The sequence below is a fragment of the Mesoplodon densirostris genome, chromosome 17, assembly GCF_025265405.1.
Source record: "Mesoplodon densirostris isolate mMesDen1 chromosome 17, mMesDen1 primary haplotype, whole genome shotgun sequence".
NCBI lineage: Eukaryota > Metazoa > Chordata > Mammalia > Artiodactyla > Ziphiidae > Mesoplodon > Mesoplodon densirostris.
This window is the reverse complement of record NC_082677.1, coordinates 77,336,374-77,359,040: the sequence shown is the minus strand read 5'-3', so window position 1 is coordinate 77,359,040 and position 22,667 is coordinate 77,336,374. Positions and strand designations below refer to the sequence as shown.

At 53.6% G+C, this 22,667-nt stretch overlaps 1 protein-coding gene across 1 annotated transcript; it reads right to left on the bottom strand.

Moving 5' to 3' along the window:
• Positions 1–879: 879 nt before the first annotated feature.
• Positions 880–15,368, bottom strand: LAMP1 (lysosomal associated membrane protein 1). The gene is made up of 9 exons (XM_060079917.1): positions 15,131–15,368; positions 9,281–9,402; positions 7,240–7,456; positions 6,969–7,127; positions 3,625–3,809; positions 2,948–3,070; positions 2,348–2,414; positions 2,098–2,268; positions 880–1,832 (listed from the first exon to the last, which is right to left on the bottom strand). The coding sequence occupies exons 1-9, from the start codon at positions 15,180–15,182 to the stop codon at positions 1,693–1,695; spliced, it is 1,236 nt and encodes a 411-aa protein (XP_059935900.1). The 5' UTR covers positions 15,183–15,368; the 3' UTR covers positions 880–1,692.
• Positions 15,369–22,667: the final 7,299 nt, after the last annotated feature.

Genomic DNA, 22,667 nt, shown 5'->3' with positions numbered 1-22,667 from the left:
CCCACAGCCCGGGCAGGCTGTCCTACACAGGACACACGGGGACAGGTGGGCTTTTCCTGGAAGGAACCACGCGACAGGTTCCCCTCCGTGGGAGCTCACCAGCAGCACTGCTAGGGCCTGGGGCGCGTCACTGCCCGGGGCTCCGTGAAGGCAGCTGCACCACCTCCACGCTGGGTATTTAACTTAACGTGTTCCTACCCTGTGTGACGGTACAAATCCCACCACGCCTGCCAAGACCTGACCCTGCAGGACAGGCCAGCTGCTGGTCTCTCTGCTCGGGTTCAGGCCTGTACCACCCACACCGCAGAGAAGCGGAGATGGACATGGGGGACAATGACGCAGCTCATGCCACTTGCAGCTGGGCTGCTGCTGGGTGGCTGCGTCCTAACCCACCTCAGCGTCCCTCGCGGGCCCTGCCCCGCTGAGCCTGGTCTGAAGGGACGGTTGCACAGTACAGGCCGCACAGGTCCACCCGCAGGCAGGCTGCACTCATTTGGATTCAAATATGTTAAAGGCAGATGCACCACCTCCACGCTGGGTATTTAACTTAACGTGTTCCTACCCTGTGTGACGCTACAAATCCTTGCTGAGGCACTTGGCCTCAGCAAGGCCTGTGGGTCCTCCGAGGGCGCGGGTCTCTGCTAGCTGGGGCCCAAGCTCCCCCTCGGCGGTCGCTGACCCGGGGGACATCGTCCATGGGGTGATCTGTCCCCAGAGCCACAGGGCTCCACGTGCTGTGCTATGACAGCTGAAGACTGGCCTTTCCTCAAGTCGCCACCCAGAGGACCAGCTACACAGCAGCCCCCCAGGCACACCCTGCCCACTGCACGCCCATCGCGACCTCTCGCCGGGAGCCGACAAAAGCATGAGGTCCAGACAGACAAACAAAGAGACATTTTATTAGCATCGTTACGGCAACGCATCCCAGGAGGGGACGATCCTCAGCACACAGCCCACTGAGCTGCAAGCGATGAATCAGAGTGAAACAATTATTATACACAGTGCAGACAAAGGGTCACCCCAAACCTCCAACAGAAGACGGAAAATCACTTTACAAGAAAGTAAATAAAAATAACGCCCATATTTCTATTTTAAAAAGTGCCAGCTCTCGAGTGGCAGAGCGTGGAAAGCCCCAGGACCCGGTGCCCAGGAGCCCTGATGCTCCAGGGGCCGGGCCCGTCCTGGCTTGTAAAGCTTAATTTAAGCATCCCAGGTCTGCATCTTCTTACACCTGCCCTACGATCCTCGTTCCTACTAATTTCTTCGTGTCAGGCTCACAGCTACCAGCCTTCATCAAAGCATTAAGACCAGAGACTCTCCCTTTGTAAGGCTTACGTCTGAGTAAAGAGTGAAGAGACCAAACACCGGAATCTTAAAAGCCAAATGACAGCGGAGCCAGTGCCCATTTAGAAAAGCTCTCTTACCCCCCACCCCCCTTAGAGTCCTACTTTGGTAAATATTAACGTTTAACCAGTCAGCAAAATATTTAACCCAGTTAGCAAAATTAACACCATCATTTCCATAGTTACTCTTTTGTGCATAGTAAATGTGGCCGGATGAACTTCACATTGGACGAAGCAGATTTGAAAACCAGTTTGCAAGAAAAGGTGCCCCCTCAATGGCAGTCTAAGCCCAGGGAACGGCCCGAGGCCGTGCAGCTGCTGCTGGTCCACGGCAGGTGCGGGCGGCCGGCTAGATGGTCTGGTAGCCGGCGTGGCTCCTCTTCCGGCCGATAAGGTAGGCGATGAGGACAATGAGGACCAGCCCTGCCAGGGCGCCGCCCACAGCAATGGGGATCAGCATGCCGTTCGCGTCCAGCTGACACTCCTCCACTGCGGAGACAGACGGCCTGCGCTGCCCACCTCTGCCCGCCACCCGGGGGCCACTGCAACCACGCTGGACGCCGGTGCCCACACGCCCCCGCGGGGCACGGCCTCGCCAGCTCTCTGCTCAAAGGGCGGCGTGAGCACATCCGCAGACGGGCTGGGGCGTGCAGAGGCCAGGTGGTGCGGGTAGGGGAACTGGCGCCAAAATCTCTCTGACTTGAAAGGGGTCCCCCAGCCGTTAGCTACGCGGACCACACCCTCGCCTACTCACCAGGCCCAAACTTGTCCCCGTCCACGCGGAACGCCTGGACCCACACCCTGAATATGTTGAGGAAGAAGGCCTCGGTGACCTGCACGCGCTCCTCAGCGTTGCACTTGTAGGAGTTCCCGGCGGCCGCCTGCAGCGCCCTCAGCGAGCTGTTGGCGGCCTTGAAGGTGGGGTCTGCAAAGGCAGCGGGGGTGAGTGCCCGCCCTGGGGCACCCGCACAGGCATGCCGGTTGGGGGCAGGGGGCGGTCTTACCTCTGGCATCGGACAGAGTCATAGTCAGCTGGACTCCCTGCAGGAAAACGCGGCTGGAACTTGCATTCTAGGGAGAAGACGACAGTCACGCGGTCACCATCAGGCTTGGGGGGGGGGCACCCGGTGATAAAGGTGACCTCCCACACCCGTAGCTTCAGAAGGAAACTGCAGAGCGCCCAGCCCATAAAAGGCAGCCTGTCGTCTCGGGAACATGAATCCTGATCAGCTCCTTACAGACCTTGTTACAGAATCAGACTCTGCTGAGATGCGGACTGAAGGAGCTACATTCCAGAAAAGTCAACATTTAACTTCCTAGGAAAGTTGAACTTCATCAGGAGAAGCCCAGCAGTTCACCCGCAGAGTGCACCACAAACACCCACCAGGGGCCCTTCCCTTACTCTTCTGCTAACTGCACACGCGGCCCTTCCCAGGCAGGTACGAAGAGCAGAGGGCGCAGAGACGCCGCCCCCAGGACGGGCGGAGGACGGACAGCACCGGAGGCCCCGGGTCGCCCCTGCCCCGCCTGCGGGATAAGCGCGAGGCGTCTGCTGACAGACGAGGGTGGGGCCGAGGGTCTGGGAGGCAGGCGGGGGCCCTCACCATGGCAAACTGCAGCGCCAAGAGCAGGTTCCTGCCGCGGAGCGCCAGCGTCACCAGCTGGGCTGTGCAGTTCCCCCCGAAGGTGGTCTTGTTGGGGTCGATGTTGAACTCTCTGGTCACCGTCTAGTGAGAAGGGCCAAGAGGTCAGCTTCCCCTCCCCCGGGCCCCGCGCTCCTGGAGGGACAGAGGCAGCCCAAGAGCAGCGGCTTCAAGGCCACGTTCACGTGGACCCAAACCAGAAGGAAACACGACCAGTTCACACAGGGGCAGACTTCGGGATGCCAGACGGTCCTCCGGGTACGTCGGCTGTTCTGCTTTCACGTCCCCACGGCGGGGGGCGGCCCCTGTCTCCACCCCCAGACTCTCACCCTCAGGGAGAAACGTCATCTCAAGGGAAGAGTAGAAAGACAACCCGAGTGTCGGAGCAGTAAAGCGTCCAAGAAAATCCCACCACCTCCCAGGCCAGCACACCCGTCCTGTGGTGACAACACACACTGGAGGCTTTGGGGCTGCACAACAGCCTGGGTCGGGAGGCTCAACCTTGCCGTTGCAGAGACAGCGGCCCAGGTGGGACGGGGGTCCGGCCGAGCTGCTCGGGACACACAGCACCCGCGACCCAGCCCGGGACGCCTGGTCCACAAGGCCCAGGGCGGGGAGAAGGGCTCCGGCCGGCCTACCGTGTTGTCCGTTGTCCTGTAGGTGACATTCAGCTGCAGCCCCATGCTGGCCAGAAGGCAGGTCCCGTTGGCGCCGCTCACGTTGTACTTGGACACCGAGGGGCTCTCGGGCGCCGGGGTGGGCGAGGGCCGGGGTGGCGCCGTGGGGGTGGGTGGCGAGGGCCCGTCTTGCTCGCAGTGCGTCTCTGTGGGGACGGTGGGGTGAGTCGTGCCGCCGCCTCAGGACCTCCAGGAACCCTGGACCCCGAGCCCACCCTGGGCCCTAGTTGACGTTCTCAAGGGGCCCCGCCCCACAGAACACGACCTCCAGGCCTCCAGGGAGATGCGGGCTGACTAACGCTGCTCTGGAACCCTGGACGGGAGCAGGTCACCTTGGCGACGCCCGGCCTGGGCCCGCTGGGGGCCTGGCCCCCCCCGCCTCCGCATGCAGCTCCCACTGGACACCCTTCCACCTCGGCCTCGGGGGGGGCCCCTCGTCCGCAAGGACACCCTCCCTTGCAGGACAAACCTTCCCCCCGTGAGGTCAGAACAAAACCTCAACTCCACCCCGTGCTTTGGGGACCCAGGCCACTTGCAACGGCAACACTTCACATGTATGTTCTCCGAGCTCCTGCGCCGGGCGCCGGGCGCCGGGCTGGAAGTGGTCCCAGAGACAGAAGCAGAGCGGCCGGAGTGCCTGGGCTCCGCGGCCGCGGGGACAGACGCCGGACACACACACCATCGCCAGCCTGGACCATCGGCGTGGTGCCCGCAGGAGAACGGCAGCGGCCCGGGAAGGACGGGCACCAGAAGGCCCTACTCGTCAAGGATGGAGCCGAGACTCCGTGCCCGGGGTCAGCCAACTGCTGTGGGCGCTCATCCGGGGTGGGTGGAGGGCCCAGCGAGGGGGAGAGTGGGAGCCCAGTGGCAAGAGACACAATCAGGAGATGGGGGCGGCCCCGGAGGCCCCACTGGGGGTGTGCATACGACCCCGTCCCTCAGAATCTGACCCACCATGACTGCTTACGACAAAAATTTATATTCAAAATCAAAGATGACTGAGGCGAAAGCTGAAAAGTAACTGTACGTGTTCCACAGGGGCTGACAGGCCAGACACGCCTTCTCTGAAGGTTAACGAACGCCCCAAACCCCAGGGCATCCGGCACCCCCAACCCAGGCTCTTCCTTTTACCACCTTGTTTCCGTGGACAGTGAGCAAGCTTAGCGCTAACGGTCACATGATCTGCATCCAACTCCGATCCTTCCCACGGGTCTCCTAGGCCAAACCACGGAAGCCCGCCCAAACCTCCATTGGTGGGAGCCACTCAGGAAGCAGCTGGAACCCGTCCACCACCCGAAGCTCAAGTCCAGCTTTCACTCCTTTCCAGGTGCGGACTCCACGTCCACCCCAGAGGACCGGGACACGGGTAACTTAGGCCACCCTGAGGGTCACCTTGCCCCACCGGCCTTCACACAACTTGTAGAGGGAAGTGCTTTATTCTAGAGAAGAAAGAGGGCAAAAAAGAGAAACAAAACCCAAGCTCTGGGAGGTGGGCTCAACTGGGTGAGTGTCCCCGAGACGCCTGGCCCCGGGGGCACCGGCTGGCACTGCCGCCTCCCTCCTGGAGCCAAGCTGCAGGTGGACGTTGGGACACTGGCGCTTTGCAAAGCGGTTTTATCAGTTACTTATCAACTGTCACAGGACACAAATGATTAAACGCACAAACCACGTTAAGACAAACGAGAGAACAGGCCCGTCTCCAAGTCCTTGTCTGCCCGACCACTGAGCCACTGTCTGACCTGCTATCTCCATGAAGCTCTTACTGACCGCCAGTCAGAAAACCTCAGGGAGTGTAGAATGTGTGTGGGTGACAGCCCTCTCCCTTCTACCTGTGTTAACCAGCCTGACGCCTACGACAGATACCAAAGTCCCTCCCGCAGAAGGCTCACAACCCGAGAGGGTCACTCAGGGATGCGCGTGCTCCCCCGGGAAGGCCTCTGGGAGGCGGGGAGCCCAGGGGTGGTGGCAGGGGAGGAGGGGGAGGGGCGGGGCTGTGCACCCTCCCAGCGCCCTTCTCACGGTTCTCAGAAGCTCATGCACCCCGAAGGCCCCTGACGGTCTCCCGGCAGCTGCAGATACTCAAATAAACCTGCACATTGCACCAAAGAAGTTTCAAGTGGAAAGAGATGTTTTAGCACGGCCCGCACCTAAGCTAGACTGGGAGTGAGACTCAGGTTCCCAAGGAATGAAAAAGTTAGTAAGGCCAAACTGGGCAGGAGGTGAGACGTGTGATAAACTTCACTGAAAAGCAACTTCTGTTTTGAACTTCTAACTGTCTCAGAAGAGCTAACAAGAATCCACGCATCAAACATGAAAGATGAAAAGATGAACACACGTCAGTCCTGTGGGGGGCCCGGGGCTGGCATCCGATCCTGCCGGACATGGGAGCCCCACTGGCCAGGTGGCGGCGGTGCCTGTCCCAAGCTGGCTCTGCCACGTGACAGTGAGAGCGCAGCCACAGGAACGGCTGGGTGATCGTGGCTGTGTCCCACTAAAACGTTGCTTATGGTCAGCAAAACTTAATTTTATACCATTTTCATGTGCTGTGAAACGTTATTTTTTAACGTTAATCTATAAGCAAAAACACCATTTTTAGCTGTTGGCTGTGCAGAGCCCAGAAGCCCTTGTCAGCCTGGGGCTGCAGCTGGCCGCGTGGAGGGCCGCGGGGTCAGCAGGCACCCCAGCTGCTTTCGAGCTGCCAGGGAAGGCTGCGGGGCAAGGCTTAAACACAGAGAACGACAGTGGGGACACCTCCCTCCCCCCCAGGAAATGAGAGCGAGCTGCCTGGCAGGATGTGGGGAATTGCAGTCAGAAAACGACACACTCTACCACAGACTCTGGCTGGCGCCCAGAGAAGCACCTGGCAGGAGCTTCCTGCGAGCCCTCACACCCTCCGCAGACAGGTGAGCATCCTCACTTCACAGATGAGGAAATAAGTGGTCGACTACCTCACCCGAGACCACAGGGCTGGGCTGGTGGGTGCACCCTGGGGCCGTGGTCTCCCTGAAAGGCCCCCCTGGTCGCTCCCACCCCTGCCCCGGGCCTGCCCGAGCTGGACTGAGGTTAGGTGAGGTCTCTGTGTAGAGACAGCGGCTTGAGCTGAAGGACAGCCTATGACCCTGACCCCATCAGCTCTGTAACAAGGGAAGAGAGAGGGTTTGAACTGCTTTGCCCCTTTAGCCTGTTTTAATCCACCCTCACCGAAAGAGATAACCTTCTCGAAAGACAGAGGGGCAGGGGCAGCTCTCTGAAGACGCGCAGGTCTCCCCGGCACCCATGGGGGCTGGGCCAGGGGCGGTCCTCACCCTCCCTGCTGAAGCTGCCGTTGGAGAGGTAGGCCTGAATGGTGGCGTCACGGAGCGTGACGGTCACGTCCTGCAGGCGGACCTGCTTGCTGCTCACACACCTGTACTTTTTATTTATGTCTGCCTTGATGTCCGTTACAGATTCCACAGTCTTGGTTTCTACACGAAAAAAAAAATCGATCTTTAACTCCTGGAAGTGCTTACAAGCAATTTTAGATACTCCCCTGACCCAGTTTTCTCCACCCCATAATTGGTCCATATTGGTTCTTACCCTTGGAGCTCGAATCGGGGAAAATCTCTGTATCTGACAAGTTATAAACAAAACGCATCAGCTGGACACTGTAACGTGTTGCATTTCTTGTGAAACTGAGGGTCAGCGTATGGCCTCTTCCAAAAGCGATCACGAGACTGGAGTCAGAAGCATTTCCTTTGCCACAAGAGCTGCTATTTAATACTTCTGCACTGGCCGGGAGCTCAAAGGTCACGCTCTGGAACAAACATGATGACAGTGGAACACAATTAGGGTGTAGGTTACTAAAGGGGCTCAGAAACACCAAAGATCTGACATATGCCCCGACCCCAGCTCCATCTCAGATATCACTATTAATGCATTCATTTTCAATTAAAAAAAAAACCATGAAAGTCAGTATTACATGTCAAGTAATAGACCAGAAAGTAACTCAAGTGCAAGGCAAGGATGACCTAATTATTCACTAATTTAAAACTGTTCTTCATTAACATGATTTAATTTACAAGAGAATTAAAACTACAGTTATCTCAGTAAAGTGAAATAATTCACGTTGGGCTTCAGGATGAGCTGATACTCTTATCTGAAAAAAGCCATTACCTCGTGTTTGCCACAGAAAAGTTTATTTAAAGAACATATCTCTCTAAACAAGGAGAAGAGGGAGTTGACTGCAGAATTGTCTGAATTAACTATTGTAAGCAAAACAAACAACTACAAAACCACCAAAGCTCATCTCGATGAACCGAACTGGGTGAAGGACCCGTGGGAAACCGTCCTAGCACTGTCCTAATGGACAGACCATGCCTGTGACAAAGACACACTGTGTGAAGTGGGAAGGCACATTGCAGCAAACGGATGTTCCCATTTGTGTAATGCGATTAGTATATAATGAAACAATGTTTTAAAAAATCCAAGCAAAAAGAAGTGAAGTAGAAATTAGAATAAAAGGTGCCTAGGGGACTTCCCTGGTGGTCCAGTGGTTAAAGACTTCACCTTCCAATGCAGGGAGTGCGGGTTCAATCCCTGGTTGGGGAGCTAAGATCCCACATGCCTTGTGGCCAAGAAACCAAAACATAAAACAGAAGCAATATTGTAACAAATTCAATAAAGACTTTAAAAATGGTCCACGTTAAAAAAAAATAATTAAAAAAATTTTTTTAATAAATAAAAGGTGCTTGGACAAGTCTTTACAATTGGAGACATTTCTGTGGAATGATGCTTTCCCTGCCTTCTTCTGTTCTGACAGAGACCACATTTGTATCAAGACAGGGCCGATGAACTGAGGAGGCCAGGCAGCTGGCACGTCCAGAGGGCTCTGAAAAGGCCACTCGTCCTCCCAGCAGTCCTGGGCCCCCACTGCCCTCCAAGTGCCAGAAAACAGATATGGTGCCTTGGATGTGGAGACAGGTAAGGAAAAACACTGCTTCAACAAAGCACTGAAAACAAAATATAAGAGTATGTTTTACAAGAACAAATGTTAAATGGAAAGAGAAAGTGAAAGGTCCACTAACAGGTAATTCACGGAGGAAGACGTAACAAAGAAATGCTGCTTATTTGTTAGGGATCTGGTAAATGCAAAAAGCCTTTCTCATCCTGCAGAGGCGCAAAGCTGTTTTAACAGAACCAAAAGGGACATTCTAATCAAACTAGTACAGTGGCACTGCACCTCGAGCACCTGTTTACACACGATTCTTGGAGCGTAACAGTTTACCTAAAGCAGATTCAACAGATCAAAAAAGCTATATTCACAGAGCTGTACACCGGGCATAAAAGGAATATAAGAAAACTTAGTTACAGGGGATGGGTTAGTAAATTAGCGTGATTAATAACATAATGAAGTACTACGTTGTGATTACAAAAGATAATCAAGAAGAAAACTGGAAAAATGCTCACAATAAAATAGTGAGCACAAAATGGTTTGTATAATATGACTGCATCCTCAGTATATAAAATGCATAGACTGTTACAGGTATTAACAGCCTATGAGCCACAGCAGTGTATAACATACAAGAAACACACACACGTGTAAGACTGTCAAGGCATGAAGGGCCGTGGTGTTTCCTACCTTAGAACCGTTCTTGGTGTCATAGCTGGTCAGGAAGGCGGCAGAGAAGTTGGCCATGATACAAGCTGTCCCATTGCCATCTTTCACCACAAACACAGCTGACGCACCATGCACGAGGCCTGCTAACTCCAGGAAAGACAGAAATGACCACACACCTTTTAGAAAATTTTGGTTCTCTACAGCTGCGGCAATACAGCTGTTATTAGGAAAGCTACTTAAATCGCCGAAGAACTAGACACACAGATCCCGCAGGTGGGGCTCAGCTGGGCTTCCGTCCCTCCTGGAGACTGGTCTGAAAATGTTCTCTCTAAACCCATCCCATCAGTTTGCCAACCTGTCATTAGCTCTTCAATGCTTTTCTTCAAAATACGTACCGGGAAGTCACAGGTCAATTTCTGAGTCACCCCGGGCCCAGGCTGCCCACGCTCGTTCCCAAGAGGATCTCGGGGACGTGGGGTGGGGTCCTGAAGGCAGGACTCAACGTAAACTAAATGCTGACCTTCTACAGAAACCCTGTGGACCCAAATTGCTACTTAAGAGTCGGCTCGGCTTTTGCCTCTCGTGCACTGGCGACGTGGCAAGAAAAGCCGCAGACTCAAAGATCAGAGCTCTTTGCCCATATCCAGAAGGTCCTCAAAATACAATAATTCCACTGGACCTGGACTTGGCTGTGTGACCTTAGGACACCACTCCGCCTCTGTAGGTATAGCTGCCAAGTGCCTGAGGCAAGGGGCGGAAGGCAGCTGTCACAGGTCCTCCAACCTGGGAGTGGCCACCACTCTGAGCTAGTTCTCAGGGCCAGGGCCACACCCCGAAACCCCGAGCAGGCAGCTCAGCAGCAAATGCACTCCGACCTGAGTCAGAGAAGGTAAGTGACAGCCACACACCTTAGCACAGGGCTCTTTCACAGACGGGCAGGTGTCCTGACCATCCTAAAGCCAAGCAGCCACCAGCCAGCACCGGGCACTACCACACTCCCAGGAACACAGCTCCTTGTTTCGGCAGCTAAGATCCCTGCACGCCCTTCATCAAGCAGTGGCACATCTGGCTATGATGGCTCGAAGGGTACAGGGGACCCAGGCAGCGCGCTCCGAGGACAGCCAACCAGCTTTCATTCCGAAGTCCCTGCTGTTGACGTGGTAAAATGACTCCAGTGAACCAGTTCACTTCACCCTTGGGACCGTCACCAAATAAAACCTTCAGAGCAACTATTACTTAAGTCTAAAGCGAACAGTATAGACAGAAACCCTGCATACCCTCCTGTAAGCCTCAGGTAAAGGAAATATCAAAATCTGCGTTCATAAAGAAAAACTGCTACAAATGAAGCAAACTAGGGCAGACAAGGAAAATTTTGTCTGTTGTGCTTCGCAAATTTTAACCCCCGCCCCCCCCGAATACTGCGGCAAGATTCCACTAAAGTCATTTCTAATGGATGAACGTTCCTTTTAAAAGCCTAGAGAAAATCCCACAACGCATTTTTGACACAGTGAAGTTTTTTTTTAATTAATTAATTTATTTATTTTAAATTTTTTGGCTGCGTTGGGTCTTCGTTGCGCGCAGGCTTTCTCGAGTTGCGGTGAGCGGGGGCTACTCTTGGTTGGGGTGCGCGGGCTTCTCATTGCGGTGGCTTCTCTTGTTGTGGAGCACAGGCTCTCGGCGTGCGGGCTTCAGTAGTTGTGGCTCGTGGGCTCAGTAGTTGTGGCGCACGGGCTTAGTTGCTCCGCGGCACGTGGGATCTTCCCGGACCAGGGCTCAAACCTGTGTCCCCTGTACTGGCAGGCAGATTCTTAACCACTGCGCCACCAGGGAAGCCCTACACTGAAGGTTTTTAAAGACACGTCTCTGAGAGCGACGGAGTAAGTGCACAAGAGCTACAGAGATGCCAGCCAGACAAACACAGATTCGGCAGCAGAAGCAAAAGCCTGGGTGCTGAGGCCAGAGAAACACCGGACGCCGACCAGCTCACAGTGCACATGGGCGCCCCCAGGCCTGAGCTGCCCTCAACGGCCCGGGCGCTGGAGCCACATGCTGTCACACGTGCTACAGCACAGCAGGTCAGGCGGCCACCTCCCACCAAGCCACCCTCCTATAAAATAGGTCCCTAAGTCACCAAAAAACGTTCTACTGACTCAAAGCACTTAACTAGAAAACACTTCATAAATAACTTTTCAGTCTATTTTTTCATTTAGTAATCATGCTGAAGGTCGAGCTTTCAAAGGACAACAAACTAGTATTACTAAAACAAACGTAAAATAAGCATCAAGGACTTATCTGGCGGTCCAGTGGTTAGGACTCTGCGCTTCCACTGCAGGGGGCAAGGGTTCAATCCCTAGTCGGGGAACCAAGATCCCACATGCCAAAAGGTGCGGCCAAAAAACCCCCCAGAAACACAAAACAAAACAAAAAGCATCAGCAGCACTAAAGGCCCCCAAATTTTCCACTATTAAAACAAGAAACCAGAGCCAATTTTGGTCAAGAGAAAAATGTGTACAAGAGCATTACAACAAAAAACTGCAAGAGAAACACGTATGCTAATAGTCAGAAATTAGTTTTTAACTCTATAAAAGACAACCACCATCTCAAATTAGCTAGGATGTGTGCAGTAATCTGAGGGGTGTCCCTCCTGAAAGTCAGAACCTGCACCGCCAGGAGCTGCTCCTCTTCGGCACGCACGCCAGGCTCACGCCAACCTCTCGCCAGGGGTCCCGCAGAGGAACGAGTGGCTTATTCCTGCACAACACTCCCACTGGAGACACTCCAGTCTCTGAAACAGGTGCAGCTGTGGGAGCCCGCCTGCCTGCGATGACAGATCTCAGTCTCCGACAGACTCCATCACTAACTGACTGTGACCCTGGGCCCAGAGGAACCACCACGCCCCTCGGTTTAGGCACCTGTGAGACAGAAACGAGCCAAAGCAAGGGGAGCGCTGGGTACAAGGCATCAGCCTGCTTTCAGTGTTAGCTGTTACTATCGATGCGTTCAGTGCCACACGGCCCTCAGCTATTGTTGAATCCTTGGTACCTGACACAAACCGTCCAATAAGCGTTTCATTTAACGAGCACGTGTAGTGCACCCCGCAGGTAACTATAAACCATCATGACAACTTTCATAGGCGGACACTATGACGACTTACTTTCACAGATGTGGAGTCCAAAGCACAAAGTTAACTACTGTGCTCGAGCTAGTGCTGGGGCAGACCCAGATCTGGAACTGGGTCTGCTGACTCACAGCACGTGCCCGCCGAGCTTGCCACGGGCCGGCGGCACACTGAGGTCCACACCTGAACCACACTTTCTCTCCAGCACTTGGTAAACAAGTGAATATGCTTCAAATTATGACACACTCACTTCCATCTGAAAGAAACTGCCATCTAGAGGAACAAGTCAATACATTCTTTGTTAAACTGTTTCATAGAAATCACTTGCTAATTTCTCTTGGCTCGATTTTCTTGAATCCAGTATTTTTATTCTTCTTAACCAGTGATACATAATCACCTGTGAAAATGTAAAGGAAAAAAAGAAAGACCAAGGCTCCATCCCAGACACGGAGTCACAGACTCTAGAGACCAGTATGTACGTTTCTGAACAGCTGATGTGCATGTTTAGTTAGGGACCACTGGACATCTCTTCGTGTACGTCCTAAGCACTTACTGTGTGTGAGGCACGAGGTAGGCTGTAACATAAGGAAGACACAGGTGTGAAAATAATCACAACACAACAGAACCAATGCTCCAGTAGAAGCATGTGCTGTACATGCACACAGTCAAGTCTTCCGGACGCAGAGAGGAGAAAGGACTAATACAGCCTGGGATGGATCTAACAATAGAAATTCAAAATTATGGACCCAAAACATTTTGACCTCAAATCTAGTGAAAAATTAGGTCGCCAACCTGGGTAACTGGCAAACTCCGACAAGCGAGGGTAACATTAATCGGTATAAAACGTTTTTTCAAACTTCCTAAGCAACAGTTCTTCATTCGGAAAGGGGAAGGAGGTCATCCCGGTGACATCAACAGTCAAGAGCCCCGTTATGCAATATACTTAATCATATGTATCAGGAAGTTTCAGTTCACAATTGTCTATGCTTTCTACCAAGTATTAAAACACAAAGGAAACTTTACTTTCTAATTATCAAAGCAGGATGAATTTGTGACTTAGAAGTTTGAAATATTTTTAGAAAAGATGCTTTTTGTTGAAATTGTGCATTAAAATAGACGTTATTTTAAACAGACTAAATACAAGCTCTTAACAGACCTTTTTAAAAGTTGGATTTTTAACTGAACATAAAACTTAAAAGATATGATGGAATGGACATTAAAAAGCTAATTATGGGAACTCCCTGGCGGTCCAGTGGTTAGGACTCCGCTCTTTCACTGCTGGGGGCCCAGGTTCAATCCCTGATGGGGGAACTAAGATCCTGCAAGCCTCGTGGCATGGCCAAAAAAAGAGAAAAAGCTAACTGCATGCGTGATACTCCAAGATATCAATGTAGGGAAGTATGGATTTTTCTCTCCATCAGGTGAGTTTTTAAAACATGAAACAAAATGTGACAGTTCTAATGCACGCGAGCTCTTCTAATAAAGAACAATGAGCCGCCCTGACACGACAAGACTTGTCCCAGCAGGCCCTCTCAAAACTCATGACACCTGCTGGGGAGAGCAAGGCTCCGGGCTTGCGGCTGGAATAAGGTCACCCCTTGCGCTGGTCCTGCAGCTCAAAGAACTCATTTTACGCAATAGGCAAAACAAAATCCTGAAACCAAAATTCATTCTGTCACAATAAAAGAACTTCAGAGTAGATATTTCGAGAATTCCCGGCAGGTACTTGGGAGACTGCTTCTGTGTCTGCTGAACTCAAGGGAGCGCCCACCAGTGAGCTCCGGTACCTCTTTTCAGTTCCTGGCACTTTAATCTTCCCGTATCGTGGGGACCAGGTGAGAAAGTGCTACAGAGAGAGCTCTCAGTAGCCATAAAAATCAAACCATGCAGTGATTCTTGTTTAAGTCAGCACAATTCCTTTCTCCTTAGGACAGATAAATGACAGCAAAATTCCTCAATGGATAAAACACCGGCGCCCACGGACAGCTCCCGAGTTCCGTGGGCCCAGCGCGCGCGCGCACGCACACACACACACACACACACACACACACACACACACACACACAGAGGCAGCGCTCCTGACGACTCACTAGAAATGGAGACGACCCTTGGGAGGCCAGGCCTAGCCCCCCTCTCCTGCCCACTGTGGGCTCCCCGAAACTCTCAAGGGCAACTTTAAGTCATTATAACGTAATTAAAATTCACAACGACATAAACACACGCGTCAGCGCTCCGTGCCATGCTGCTGGGGGCGAAGGTTAAAAGCCCGAAGGACGAACTCTTAAAGGCCGGGGTCGCCGCCCGCCCTATTCTCCTGCGCGGACACCCGCGTCGGGCGCAAACCGAGGCCCATGCGGTCCCGCGTCTCCGGCTGCAGCCGCACGGAGCCCTCGGGGCCACCCGTGCCCCCAAATAAGGGCGCGAACCACGCCGCTCAGAAACCACCAAGTCACTGCTGACTGACCCCACAACCCGAGGTCTGGCACCCGAGGGCCGCGCCGGGCCCTCCCTCCGTCGTCCACTTCTGGGCACCTGGACCGACCCCTCCCCCCGCAGCCGCCTCGGCCGGTGCCGGACGACTCGCCTGGAGTCCCCGGGCCCGGCCCGACCCCAGCCCCGCAGCTCCCGGCCGCCGAGCAGCCCCCCGCCCCTCACGCCGCCCCACATCCCTCTGGGCCCGCGCAGCGCCGCACACCTGCCCGACCCCTCACCCCGCAGCCCCTGAGCCCTCAGCCCCCAGCCTGGCCTCTCACCGAACAGCAGCAGGAGCAGCGGCCATCGCCGGGCGCCGCCGGGGGCCGCCATGGGCGCGAACGGGAGCCGGGCGGGGTCGTGGGCGGTTGGGCCGGGGCGGGCGGGCCGGGGTCTGACCCGGCCGGCGTGAGGGTAGCTGGTCCCGGTGTTGCGCCCGCTGCAGGAGACAAACCCTGCGACCGGCGGCGCCTGTCACGTGAAGCCGCGCCGCGCCCGCGCCCGCGCCGTCACGTGACCCCTGTGCATCTCGCGAGAGTGAGAGAGCTCAGACGTGCGCCCGCCTCGCACGTTACCTGGACCTGACACGTGACCGCGACGCCACGTGACTCGGGTCTTGCCTCCGACCCCTGCCCGGTCTCCGGTCGGCGGAAGCGGAAGACGGGCGGTGGGCGCGGCTGGTCACCTCCTTGCGGGGCCTTTGGGTCCCGCCTGGGGCTGCTGGATGAAAAGAGGGGTTTGGACCGCACGTGCGGCTCTCTGCCGCGGGCCGAGGGTGGGAGTACCACGGCGGCCGCCCCTCGGGAGACGAGAGGGCGTTTCTGCAGGGACGCTGATGCTGCTAACGCGTCTCTCGGCCTCGGGGTCCGTGGAGAATCCGGGCTGGGGGGTAGGAAGGAGGAGGATGTGAACACGCGTACTGAGTGTTACCCCTCGTGCTGGAAAAACACAAGACACAGGATGTAAAGCTAGACACAATCTTGGTTGAAGGGGCTTCAGAGGGTTCGGTGGCTCCCGGCTGTCACCTCGTCCTAGAGGCCGTGGGGGACTGGGTGGCCTCTGCCCGGAAGGTTCAGAAAGGCCCCAAGCTGCTCAGGGAAGGAAATCGCAGCCTCGGTGCTTCCAGAACCTTCCTGAAGTGCCTCTCACTCACTCCCCAGTTCCTAACTTGCTTCTAGGCTCTGCCCGGTTCTTCTCTTTTCTCGACTGCTGCCCGCGCTCTGGCCACACCGGCCCTTTGCAGAGAGAGGTGACACCCTCCTGCCCTGCTGCTTCGTTGAGCACTTCCAACCCCACCTCCTGGGGAAACGTGCCTCCAGTTCACCTTCAGTGCAGGTGTGTTGGTTACTACCTGTCACAGGCTTTGATTTTTGTGAATTTTTTTGTTGTTATTCTTACATTTGTTTGCTTTTTGTAGATTTTGTCTTCTTCCTTGTTGTTATTTCTTTGTGTCCAGTTTCCCTTCCCCGCCACCTGCTAACACAACCAGCTGAAAAAGTCATGACACTGAAGGATTTCAAGTAAAAGGGAAGCAAAGAGGCTGAGGAAGAAAAAAAAAAGAGACTGAGGGAGCCCCAGGCTCGTTGGGTTTTGTCGACTGAAGAAAAAAAAAATCACAAGCTGAAAGTTGAGAGCTATGTTTTATTCAGGGATCGTTCTTAGGACTTCAAGCCGGAGCATCTCAACCCCGAGGGGAGAGCCAGGATATATAGGAGTTTTTGCAACAAAGGGCAGGTAGTCGGAATGTCAAAAGATTATCGTTAATAGTGCTTTTCTATGTATGGAAAGATGCAAGAGTCTGGGCTCAGTGAAATCATTCCTTTGATCTGCACCTCAGCTCTCTGGGGCCAGTGTCCTGTGCTTTCTCATCCTGAGTCCCCTCAGGGCTCACTATCTGGGGTAGTTGCATTGTGATGACTCCTTGATGGCAGGCATTCCTTGTTTCCTTCGTGAGTTTTCTCAGGCTGCAGGTTGGAGAGTGGCTGCAATTACTGATGGCTGATGGCTGCAGTGTCCTTCCTTACTGACATGGCAGGCAACATTCTTAGTCCACAGGTTGTTCAGCTCTTTGGGGCAGAAATCTACTGTTACTACAGAGTTGATTTGCTGATGTCTTGTTTAGGTGTGTAGGGATCTTTCTGGATTTTTGGTTTGGTGCTGTTCCAAACGGGGGAGAGTCTCAGCAGGATCCCATTTAAGAGAAGTGCTGTCTGTTGAAGTGTGCCGTGGGAAAGCGGAGGTGCTGGATCTGCGGTCTCTGTGCTTTCACTGTGAAGTCCTTTATCAGCAACAGGTTGTTAACATGATGTTTGTACAGTAGGTTATTATTTGAGCCTGAGCTGTCCCTATGAAATAGAGTGTTAAGTCCAGATGTAACTGGAAAATTCTGAAATATTTCCCTTTTCTCTTGAGCTTTCTGATGGTGAGGAACCACCAAATTATCTTGAGTGTGGGAACCAAAGACCTATTAATTTCGTGCTTTCCAGCCTTGGAAGCCCCTTCCTATGTTGAGGGAACGCCGTACCCTCTGAATATGGATGGCAGACAGAGCACCCAGCAGAAGCTGAAAAAACCGGATGGTCACTTTCCCAGCCTTCCTAGCGGCTAAGGTGCGAGCTCAGCCAGAGTTCAGCCCATTAGACTGGATCAGGAGCGAGTGGTTGCCCCTGAGTGTGGTGTTTGGTGGTGACGGCAGCTGTAGCCGCAGCAAAGTGGCATTTCTCCGGGCGGCGGTGAAGGGTCTTCACCGGGTTGAGTTTGGAGTGTCTTCAGCCGTGGCCCTTGCTGTCTGCTCGCGCCTGCTGTTTCCCTGGCGTCATTCTGCATTCCTCTTGGAAATTCTGTGAGCTACTCAGAGGCCTTTCAACAGGGGATTTTTCTGCTTAGACCCATCAGAGCACATTTCTACTGTGTCCAACTACCTAATACACACTGTGTTTGAAATCTTCTCTTTTTAAAGACCAGAAGGAGTTTGTGTGAGCAAAAGAACAGGGTGTAAAAAACCAGCAGAAAAATGAAAGGTTTAGCAAAAATTCTATGAAGTTACATTTTAATAGAGTATGGAAGAGTAATATGGTGGGATTTTCTTGTTTGGTATTCTTTTTTGTTTGAATCCTTAATGAAGGCTGGGTCTGATCTGGGTTTTGTTTTTTTTTTTTTTTTTTTTTTTGCTTTTTGGCCGTGCCACGTGGCTTGTGGGATCTTAGTTCCCTGACCAGGGATCGAACCCATGCCCCCTGCAATGGAAGCACAGAGTCCTAACTACTGGACTGCCAGGGAAGTCCTGGATCCGAACTATTCTGATTGAAGGAAAGATGGGGAAAACCAAGCACAGTGAAGGACTCCACACCTTCTGAATTCTTTTGGAGACTTTTTTAAAGCCTTTTTAAAACAAAGCAGTGAGGGCAGTAAGTGGAGAGGCCTCTGCAGAGCTGAGCAGGGGACTGGGGACCCTGCTCTGGTGGTAATGAGCGGGCGAGTTCACAGGTGAAAGGCGGGGCCTTCTTACCTGTGAAATGACCTCGTGCCGCTAGGAGGGTGTGGGCTCAGTAGCTAAGGAGATAAGTGATGGTTGATGGAAGGTGAAATCTAGAGGAACGGACTAGCAGGCAGTCTGTGCTTTTTTTCCTCTTTTGCTCTAAGTTACGCTTTTTCCTTGAGACTTGGTAAGCAAAAATAGTAATGTCACATAGTGCTGTAGTTTTTAAAGCTTGTTTTATGAAATTTTTTAAAGGAAAATTTTGAATAAAAATAGGATAATCCAGTGAATCCTGTTGTACCTATTACTTTTACCATTTGTCCTCCCTCCTCACTTGTTTTGTGTTTCGGTTGGTTTTGGGGCTTGAGTGTTATAAAACAAACCTCAGACATTATATTTTTCATGTAAATCTTTTACGTAAACAGAATGCCATTATCGTAGCTAATATAAAAACAAAACGTAATAATTCCTCAGTAACTAATTTCCAGTTTATGTTCACACCTCTCCAGTTGTCCAGAAAACATCTTTTTACAGCCAGTGTGCTCCCTGTGGCTCCAGCGAGGTCTGCACGTTGCCCTTGATGGCGTGTCTCAAGTCCCCTTCCCCTGTTTTGGGGAAACGAGGTCACTTGTCCTGGAGGACACCCACACTTTGGGTTGACCTGGCGAGTCCTTGAATGGCCACGTCTTCCTCTGCTGTAACCGGGTAGTCTGACTGAGGCTTGACTGAATCAGGCTCATCTCCCCCAGCTACCAGGCTCCATACGTGGTGCTGGGCCCTCACCACGCAGTGTGGAATGTGGGTCTGCAGCATTGGCTTCGTCTGGGGCTGGTTAGAAGTGCAGAGCCTCGGGCCCCGCCGTGGACCCAATGAATCAGAACCTGCGTTTCAGCCAGGGCCTCGGGCTACTAGTGTGCACGGAGACCTGAGAAGTGCTGCCCTTTTCTTCTGGCTATGGGGCCACATTGGGGTGGCCCCAGTTGGCCCCATCCACTGCAGAGTCCCTGTCAGCCTTTGACCTCTGACCCCACAGCTTCGCATACATCCCTGGTGAGTCAGTAGGTCCGTACTCCAGCGGGCTTGGCAGATTGGTGATACCTTTTCTTTTTTGGCCGCACCGCGCAGCATGCAGGATCTTAGTTCTCCGACCAGGGGTCGAACCCAGGCCCCTGCAGTGGAAGCGCAGAGTCCTAACCACTGGACCGCCAGGGAAGTCCCTGGCAATTTCTAATTCTATATTTCCTATTGTGTTGTCAGCTGGAGCAGGCCTGTAAGGAAGAATTTTCCATCATGGACCAGTTGGTTACTCCAAAATACCGTCCCTACAGGAAAGGTGGGATCCATGCCTGATTCGTGATTCTTTTGTCTGGCTTCAGAGTAAGAACTCAGTGCTGAAGCAGCTTCCAAAAGTGAACTGCGGCACCCGGCGTGAACTGTGCGCTCTGGGGGGTGATGACCTGTCGGTGCGGCTTCCTCAGCGGTGACCAATGCCCCACCTGGTGTGGACACCGATGGTGGGAGAGGCCATGCGTGGCAGGGAGGTAGCGGGGTGGGGGTATGGGAACTCTGTACTTTCAGTTTTGCTACGAACCTGAAACTGCTCTCAAAAATCCAGTTTACTAATTAAAAAACAAAGTGAACATCACATTTAAAAAAATGTGATGTCAATGTGCTATGTTACCGTGGATTTCTGTATAGTTGATATGTCTTCAGTCTTTTGTAGTTATTATCATTTTCAGGTTAAAATTGTGTGGTCTTGGTAGTGCAGCCTTCTAGATGTGAGTAACTGTGATATTTCTCTCCACGTGGGCTGCCCCTGTTGCTATCCCACCAGCGATGCATCAGCAGAGAGCCTGTGTGCCCACAGCCTGACCCTGACCTGTATGAAATTATGTCCCTGTAGTTTTCATTTGCATTTTCCTGATGAGTGGGGCACCTGCCTTTTTGCCCATCTTTCTATCAGATTATAGAGATACTTGCAATACAAGTCACATTTTTCAAGTCAGTGTATCATTTTTAGAATCATTTTGGTATTTTAGTTTGCTTATGGCATGTTTTTGTTTGCAGAAGTTCTTTTGTTTAAACGTGGGTGAACTGATCACTCTTCCATAGCAGTTGGGTTTTAAGTCCTTCCTAGTCCTAGGTTAGAAGACTCTGTCTGTTTTCTGCCAGTGCGTGTGTAGTTTCATTTCTGCATTTGTATCTCTGATGCAGGATGCCGACGGGCAGGGCAGAGAAGGGTCCGTGTCACCCTTCCCACGCAGGTCTCTAGGTATCCTCCTTCCACTTATCGAAAGCTTACCTTTTGCCCATTGATTTGAGATTCCACCCTCATCCTGTGCTGACGTGAGAACATACTTGACTTGACTTGATTTTTGGAGCTGCCCCAGCACCACTCTTTTTTTTTTTTTTTTTTTTGCAGTACACGGGCCTCTCACTGTTGTGGACTCTCCCGCTGTGGAGCACAGGCTCCAGACGCGCAGGCTCAGCGGCCATGGCTCACGGGCCCAGCCGCTCAGCGGCATGTGGGATCCTCCTGGACCGGGGCACGAACCCACGGCCCCTGCATCAGCAGGCGGACTCCCAACCACTGCGCCACCAGGGAAGCCCAGCACCACTCTTTTGAAGTTATAGATGCTGTATCTGCAGGGCCAGCTCCCTCACTTTTCTCCTTCAGGGTTTTTCTAACTATTGTCTATTTTGCAATATGATCTTTTGCAATCAAGTTGTCTTTAAAAATAAAGTTAACGTTCACCCAAGAGAAACCCTGACTCAGGTTGGCAGCGTTCACGGCGGCTATAGCCATCACTGCCCCAGGCTGCACGCAGGCGGTGGCGGGGGATCCTCCGGGCACTTGGGAAGTGCAGGACATTCTGGAAAGGGCAAAACTGTCGGGATTGGCAGGGCTGGGGGCAGCCTGAGGGGGTCTGGGCTGACGGGACTGTTCCGTCTGGTAACGAGGGGGTGGGGATGGGACTTTGAAGGTTTGCCAAACCCATAGAAACGTGCACCCCGAAGACTGAACTTTATGTTAATTTTAAAACTATCAAGCAGGATGTAGGGGGTGCAGTCCGTGACGAAGGTGACTGTCCTGGTGGTCCTGTGGCCACATCGCCGACCCCAGGAACTCTGTGTATGGACACTGTCCTGCGGACACTGTCCTGTCTGAAGCTGTATGTTTACCGGTGTTGAACAAATAAGGAGATATTTTGCAGATAATGAGAACTCGCAGGTTCCTTGCTGTGGGAGAGAGAAGCTGCAGGGGGGAAGAGGGGACCCTGTGAGCTGGAGCTCGTGTGTGTGTTTAGAACACAGATCGACGGAGAGTCACGGGAATCCACAGAGCCGGTGCTTGCGCGGGTCGGACCGTCTCCTAACTGCCCGCTGAGGGCCGAGAAGCACAGCCCTGCAGGTCAGGGTCCTGAGGACTCTCCCTGGGAAAGGAGCCAGGTGGTGCCCACGCGGGGCCTCGGGGACGCAGGTGCCAACCCGAGCTGCCGGCAGCCCCGCGCGCTGGACCACTGAGTGCGGAGGTGATGCTGATAGCGTTGGGGCGGAACCCCAAGGGGGGCAGATGTCGCTGAGAAGTGAGGGGACACAGGGCACGGCCTCCTCGCAGAGCCTCCAGCACGGAGGGCCGTGGGCAGTGACCGCTGTGACCGCTGCCGGCGCCCGGGGGGACCGGTGCTCGAAGCTGACGGGCAGACGGGCGTCCGGATGGTCTCAGAGACGTCTCCACAGAGCTCTTTCTTAACTACAAAGAAAAAAGGAGTCACTGTGCAGTGGAGACGCCACCTGCCTCAGCTGTGAGGGTCCCCGTCCCTGGTGACGGGGCATGGTGACACCGCTGTGCCCTCCTGTCCTTCCCGGTGACCTGTGCCCCCGGCCAGTCCTCAGAGAGTGTGGAGCAGGTGGAGGGGCGGCTGGCGACGGCCGACCCTGCTCTTCAGAAGCCTCCCGGTCACGGAGACGGGGACCAGGGGACTGTCCCAGGTGGGGGCCTGAGGGTCCAGGGTCAGCTCCCAGGACAGAGACGGGCGTTTGCAGAAATACTGGTGACGTCCTCGTCCACCGCGTGGCTTAGCCAATAGCGTCGGAGCAGGGCCACCCTCGTTCCCGATGGTACAGGCTTTCCTTTCAGGAGGGGCGCATGTCCCGGGAAGCGTGGAGGCCGGGGGAGGGGACTGTGGTGCCCCTGCAGCTCTTCTGTGAGTCCAAACCCGAAAGAATGTTTACTGGGGTCACGTGGTTATCAGTCAGCTGTGGGGATGTGACGTCTTTGTGGGGTTCCTGTTGTCCCCTGAAAAGGACGCACGACGTGAGCCCCGAGTTTCCGCGTG